Source organism: Merops nubicus, unplaced genomic scaffold, assembly GCF_000691845.1.
Source record: "Merops nubicus isolate BGI_N331 unplaced genomic scaffold, ASM69184v1 scaffold37636, whole genome shotgun sequence".
NCBI lineage: Eukaryota > Metazoa > Chordata > Aves > Coraciiformes > Meropidae > Merops > Merops nubicus.
In genome coordinates this window covers 4,293-11,840 of record NW_008615018.1, presented here as the reverse complement: position 1 = coordinate 11,840, position 7,548 = coordinate 4,293, and the positions used below count along the sequence as shown (strand labels likewise).

General features: G+C 36.6%; 1 protein-coding gene across 1 annotated transcript; it reads right to left on the bottom strand.

Annotated features, from left to right (window-relative positions):
• Nucleotides 1-265: 265 nt before the first annotated feature.
• LOC103774968 (putative methyltransferase KIAA1456 homolog) lies at nt 266-6,865 on the bottom strand. The gene is made up of 3 exons (XM_008942409.1): nt 6,712-6,865; nt 3,906-4,079; nt 266-1,299 (listed from the first exon to the last, which is right to left on the bottom strand). The coding sequence occupies exons 1-3, from the start codon at nt 6,863-6,865 to the stop codon at nt 266-268; spliced, it is 1,362 nt and encodes a 453-aa protein (XP_008940657.1).
• Between the last annotated feature and the right edge of the window lie 683 nt (nt 6,866-7,548).

Below are 7,548 nucleotides of genomic sequence, written 5' to 3'. Positions count from 1 at the left end.
TAAAAACAATTATTTGCTAAAAGCAATATAAAACTCTCCAGTTTAAACTTCATAAAAGTTTAACAAAGCATAAATATTGTTTACTGCTTACATTCCCTATATATAGACCTTGCATGAGATAGTTAAATAGGTAGAGAGATAACTCAAGAAGGAATGGCACATAACTACATGAGGTTCAATTTCCATGTCACACTGCACAATCACGGGAACACAAGGAGCAGCTTAAAATCCTCAGTCACTGGATTCTGCTTTGTTCTCCTTACAGCTATGTTCCTCTTTTCTCTGCAATAATGCACCAGTTTCCATGGTCATAGCAGGAAGAAAGTATCTCAAGTTCAGGCACATTCTCTTCTACCAGAGAGCACAGCTCCCCTTCCCGAAAAACATGATAATAGCGCATGAAGGCTTTTGTATCCAACATGGCATCAGTTTGGTCCCCAACAGACACTGCTGAATCCAAAGCAGAGTCAGTGGAGTCAGTTGTTGAAGTTCTTTTGAAAAACTTGCGAGTATTAGACTTCCCAGTACCATCTTTATTACAAGTACAGCTGTAGTCCCTGTCTTCCACTGGGCTATTCATAAATGAAGCTTCTTCACACTTGTTCTGAGCTACATTTTGGTGTTCTCCATTTAAACTTAAATCCTTCAGTGCATCTGCAGCTGGTGACCACTGTGTTCTTTTGAGAGGCAGGCCTTCCATGAACACCTCATCATCATCTAAACTTTGTTCTTTTAACAGTGGCCCATGGTGCCCTAAATCCAAACTGCAGTGTCGCGAGTGCTGAACGGGAACCGTACTGTTTGCCCATTCTTCATTCTTCATAAGCTTCATTTTGTCAGTTTGTTTTCTCAGGGCTGATTCGTCAAGGGATCTGGAGAAGAACCACGAGCGGAAAGATCTTCCTAGAGCACTGTAAAATCTGTTCTCATCTTCAGAAATTTTCATGCAGCAGGCTCTCGATAAGCAATGGTCCATATTGTGGGAATGCTTTGAATCAGTTTCTGGCTGCAGATTGGTTTGGTAGCTGCAATCAGAGATGACTAGCTGTGCAGGGTGTATGTCTTGGCTTTTTACAGCATGCACAAACTCACCCTTATCTCCAGCTTGATTCGACTCTGAAAAATGCCGTGAGCACAAGGCCTTGTTCCAAGGAACAAACACGTCTTGTTTCTCAAAGCGACGATTCTTTTGTTCCATAGCCCAAACATAAATCATCATCTGGCCTCCAGGTATCAATACCCTTGCCATTTCCTTTATTGCTTTGATTCTTCTTTGTTTAGTTGAGAAATGATGGATCACTGCAAAAAAGGAAAGGCATTATGTATTGAATATTACTAAGTACATAGCATTTTCATCTTCAACCTGTTCTACGTATTTAGTCATTTGAGTTGCCATATCCCAAATATCAGCCACTGCAAGCTGGCAACAGCACTGAATTTATTGCTACCACAGCCTAAGTTTACCCCAGAATGCTCAACAAATACAGTGAAATGTAATACCAGCAAAAAGATACTTTGTATTTTTATATCAGTGCACTTTCAAAAGAGTTAGTGAAAAAAATTAGACAGAAATATTTCCTATTGCTTTAATTTTTCAGAAAGGCATTGACTTAATAGAGTGTTTTGCAGTTAAAAAATGAGAAGTATTTCAACCTATCGCATGTCTGAGTGATCATTTTTTGTTACATTATGTTATGTTATTAAAACCAAAGAAGTAAAATTAAAAATAAAACTATTGACTACTATATTTGTGTTTTCTTTCCAGGAATTAATTTCCATATTTTCAAACTACACTGTAATGTGAAACAAAGCAGCATTTCAAGATTTCTACACTGTTTGTTTTCCTATTTACCTGAAAGAACCAATTTTAACAGCCAAAGAATAGCTAAGACAGTTATTTTCTTTCTAAACTCTCAGAAACATTAATTGGTACTGAGATTGGTCACGTTACTGTATATGTCATCAGTACTAGATCTGAGTCAATCCATGACATAAAGAGGATTGACTGAATAATTTGTTTCAAGGGGACTTGGAGCCAGCCACTTCTACATGCAGAACATTCAATCTACCCATTTAACAACACAGAATAACGGTATAAGTTCTTAGCTGTAAAACATCCCCATACCTTGAAAAAAATTAGATTATATGCAGTGCCTGACAGTAGCCAATTCTACTTGTAGAAATAGTGTTATTTCAACATTGAAGTTACGGAAAGTGTGTCCAACTAACCCTGTCTTTATTCAAAACAATGATTACATTACCAAGGGGAAAGAATGCAGCTTTTGCACTGCAAGCCAAGAAAAGCATTCTTGGCAGCTGATATTAACTAGGCCCTCACAAGCAGCTGAGAACATAAGATAGCAAACTCTGAGAAAAGTTCCCCTGTCCATATGGTCACTGTTTCCAGGTACTCCTGACTCTTGCCAATATTTTCTCAAATTTTGAAAAAAGAAGAAAAAAAAAAAAAAAAAGACAGTCTTTCAATTTCTTGAACAAGATGGGTATAAAGGAACTGTAATTTTCTCTCATACTAGAGTTAAGCCATACATCACCACAGAACCTCCAGCAAAATACTATCAAAACTGCCAGAGACAGCGTAAGCATGTGAGTTCACCAGAAAAAAAAAAAGTGCCAACCAACAGAATCTGTGCAAGCTCTATCTAAGCAATTAATTTAATGAGTTAAATATTCTTCATGCTTAAAATCACATAGTCATTCTGGTGGTTCTGCAAAAACACAAATCCTATAAACAAGATTTTACCAGCAAAGCCAAGAAGAGTATTTGACTATGTACAGAAATACTTGCTATTCCCTGGAATGGGATAAAAAACATTTTCTTTAGAATTAGATGGATACAGGCATACTGTGTCTCTATTCAAGAGGGATTAAGATCCATTATAGTTAAATGTACAGAAGTATCATGTGAACTTTTAATCTTCTTGGGCCTGTAATTGGTATAAGCATCAGATAGGTACACTATCCTTCAAAGTCAGCTGATCTGATAACCCTGAAATTATGCTACAAGACCTGAGATGTAGATAGGGCACACCAGTTAACCAGCCAACGTGAAAGCAAAGTAATATATTGCATATTAGTCACCCTGACAACCTGCATATACGAAAAATACATTTAAAAATGCATTTCTATCATGTTTCAAGTTTGGTGATTGCTATCAATAACAATTACCATGCTTTGTCTTTTTGTTAGATACAGTGAACCAGTGTGAAAGTTCAAGCAAGAGTAGAGTTAAAACTGTAGACTGTAACTAGGTGCTCTTAACTATTCCTCATCTACCCTTTTCAAGTTTATATTTCTCAAATTATGAGCAAAGTTTTCAAAAAGAGAGGTCAGAGGAGTTAAGATGCTCAGATACTTCACTCATTTCAGGTAACAGGCACTTGCATGGCTCTAAGTTCTTATTTTATGACTACTCAAAACAAAATTTGAATTCATTACACATAATAGTTAACATGACTTTCAAGTTCTGCTGTAGAGAAACCGAGTTTTCATTTCAATGCCTTTTCTATTTCAAAACAGATCCTAAGGAGGAACCAAGAGTTTATCTTGACCACCTAATCTGTTTAAACTGTGAGCAGCCTTGTTTATATCAGTATCTGCTTGTTTAAACTGCACGCTGGAAGGAAATAATTTCTCTGCAGGGTAAACAAAAGCACATATAAACAAACAAATGATCCACATACTTTCCTGGTCAACAATGCCTCTGTGCAAGAGAACTATTTTTTTTTTCCCTTTTCATATTTACTACCTTAATTTCAGTAATATCTGCTGTGATTCTAAGGGAATTATTTCAAAACAAATATAACTGAGATAAAGACACATGGGAAGGAAAGGACCCCCAACAACTCCCATTTGCCGTGGGCCAGAATGCATGCATGTTGTCTTACCTCCAATGGAAATGACTGCATTGAAGCACTGGTCCCTAAAGGGAAGGTTAAGATTGTCACATACAAGAACTTCATCATCTTTCTTCCTTGCAATCTCTACCAATGGTCTGCAGTAATCACAGCCAAGATTATACACCTGATTGTTGACATTGAGATACTTTCCAGTCCCACAACCTAAAGAGAAGAATACTTGATCAAAAGTTGTATGTTCCAAACATTTGCTACCCCTCTTAAAGCAGTGAAAATAACGGGAGGGCTTTCCTAATTCTAAGGTTTCCTGGAAAACAAAACAATGGCTTGCTCCTACTAGCCTAACTGCTGCAGCATTCATTTGAAATTATATGTTCATTCCCTTAACAATGTAACAGTACCAACATCACCAACAAAAACACACATTACATAGCCCTGTGTAACAGCAGGTTATGCGTTCTTTCTTTGGGGTGCAAGGGTACATACAGGTGGGAGAAGGAAGGTGGGGTCCTCTGCAGCCACTACTGTGTATCTTAGAGAAAAAAAAAAACACCATGCTACTTCATACTGAGCCTTTATATAGCGTGGTATCCCATTTCCAATGACGTCACAGGCACGTCCTCCTCCTGTCTTTGTGCCAATGCATTATAATGCATGCAGATGTAATGAACTGTTCCCAAATGTCTTCAGCCTAAAAGTATGTCTTCTCAAGGACTACACTGTACTAAATTGAAATCTTCAATACTGTATGCATAACAGGCACTTTTCAAAATTAGATTAGGAAATATTCACTGCCATTATGGGTCGTAGTGAAAATAATTTCTGAAAGCTGACAGCCAAGCAACGGGGTAGCAGCTTGGCAAAGAGAACCATTGCAGTACTGGTAATTCAATTTAAAGGCCCGGAGTTATCTTTAGAAACATCACTGCTTCTTGCAGCGCTGCTGCTCTCGTTGATGCTAATGTGCACCATTATCTAAAGAGGCAGCACAGGAACTGCTGGAGAACAGCATAACACTTCAGTGGTGAAAAAAAGAGCATATTTCTAAAAGAAAAAGCAAACACTATTCTTTGAAGTAACACTTGAGAGAAATGGAAAAGATTCATATTGTTGATGCAGCTCAGGGAACATAAGCAATAAAACATGAAGCTCTTCACGTTAGCATAAATTTTAAAATTAGTATAATGTATTATTGGTTACTGTGTTTGCTGAGGGAACACATTTAGTCAAATGTACATTAATTCAGAAGATTCAGTTGCTTAATGCATAGCTTTTGGTGGAGTGCTTTTTAATCATAGTATGGTTTTGGAAGTATAGGGTCCTCTCTGAAATGAAGCTAAATAGTGACAGCACTCCCAGTACTCTAAAAATCCACATTTGCAAGAGATTCACTTTTAAATGGCTCATCAGGAAGGTGGATTCCATCATGAAGCTGTTAACAATGGCCATGCTATTGTAATTTATTTTGATGAATTACTGACAATAAGGCAATGAGACAAAATGATATTTTAATAAAAGGTGGTATTGAACAGGAAAGGAAAGTCAGTTGAGGATCTCATACTGAAAATTTTAGTGCCACTAGGGAACCTTTCTCCCAAAATACATACAAAAAATAAGCACAATAGTCAGATTCCTGTAGATCTTATTAAACCTCATAAAAGGAGGTACCTTATGTACCTTGATGGGAATATTCTTATAGGCAACCGAAGTATCTACCTTCTCTCCAGCTACTTCACATGCATTTAAATTATTTCAGCTGAAACTGTAACAGGGTGATCTTAAACCACTATGATACTTGCAGAAAAAACCTCAAGAACTTCAGCTAAGCTTGAAATTACCTCTATTGAGGTGACAGAAACCTCTGGCTGAGAAATATCATGTTAAGGTCACTGTTGAATGAATGCATGCCATAGGATGTCTCCTAAGATTATTAGTGAAAATGATGCTGTCATATAGAGGAAAAGATATATTAAAAATAATTGCAGTCAAGTATTTTTGGGGTACTGCTCAACAGAAGGAGAACTATACGTTATCCTTTGACTACAGCCTACAGCATCTTCAAATAATGTTTTTCTCTTGAAGGATAAGACAGATGCATGATTTTTTTGTGTACATTTCATTACACTTTGATGTGTAAGAACATTTTATTAGTCTAAACAGTGAGGAAAATCTAGTGGTGCAAAGGAGCATCCAGTATGCAATGACATCCTGTATAGGACTAAAGTCATAACAGAAACAAAGTAGGTACACCAGGACCTGAAAACCCCTAAGAACTCTGTAGGTGCAACAGAAAATCAAGGTGTAAATTTTGGGAAACCAATGCCATAGTAGGAAAATGAGATTTTGATGTCCATGTTGAGAATCATAGGGAGATTCTGAGAATCTAATTTTTAATTTATTTTTTAATAGCAATCACGTCAGAAGATTTCTCTTAAGATAAAGCCTTGACATGAGGAGTTTTAAAACACATGAAGAAAAAAAAATAAATTGCAGACCAGCAGTAGTTAAACCAAGAGATCTAAAGAAACTGAAAAATTAAATAATTGAGCTATTAACACTCTTTTTAAAAAAAGGCTCCAAGGGAATGTCAGAACACTAAGCCTCTGGGTAAACTGATAGATGTAAGGCTTAGCTCAACAGAAGTAAGTCAAAAAATATATTTACTGGCTACCTGACACACTGTTAAAGAACTAAAGCAAGTCCTGTGTGACATCTAATATGGGCTTATAAACAATTTTAAAACAATCTTTAAAACAAATTTAAGCAAGTTCTAAAAACAGGTGCTACTAAGGAAGCTTGTAAACAATCTTTCAGGCCACGTCAAACAATAGCTTACCTATATCAGCAACAAGACTGCCAGGCTTTTGCTCCAGCAGAAAGTTTCGAACACGAGGCCATGCTTTGCTCTGCAGGTCATTAAAGTAGGCAGCAGTGTTTTCATACACACTATGCACATGCTGCTTTTCTAGCTGGGTAGCTTCATGTTCCATCCTGAAAATGTAAAGAAGAAAGATTACGCACAATAAAATACTGACTGTTGTAGAGTAGATTTCACATTTTATAAGCATGCATAATTCAGGACCTTTTAAGTTTACATTCATAAAATCATTACACCTATCTAACAGCCATCGTCTTTACTCAAAGGATCTGATTTTATTTCATTAGGGTCAAAAAAAATTTGAATGTATCATCTTGCCTGAGGAGCATTATATAACTGCATGCATCTATTCAATAATATGCACATTCTTAAGTAAGTTTACTGATGTAGTAAAAGCTTTTCTGGTGCACAATGGAGCCTGCATTCAGCAGAGGTGCAGAATGAGTAAGAACTGGAAGCTGAGAATACTTTCCAGTTGTAGCTAAGGTGAACAGGTAGGCAAACTATTAGTATGTTACTTGAAATATAGCCTGGACTCTAAAACCAAAGTCCCTAAATCATGCATAAATTATTTGTGGTTTATCTACTCTCTAGAACTGACGAGCTGATTGAAATTTTTCAGCAACAAAACCATGATTTGCCTGCTCCCACTCTACTATCTTAATTTCTTAGCAAAGTATTTTAGTTTAGTGATTCATTTGAAAAGACGTATCTTCTTAGACTTTTAATATTTCTCCTAAGCTCATGTAAATAGATACTGAATCCCTGTATACAGAATCTTACATGTTCCTTAAG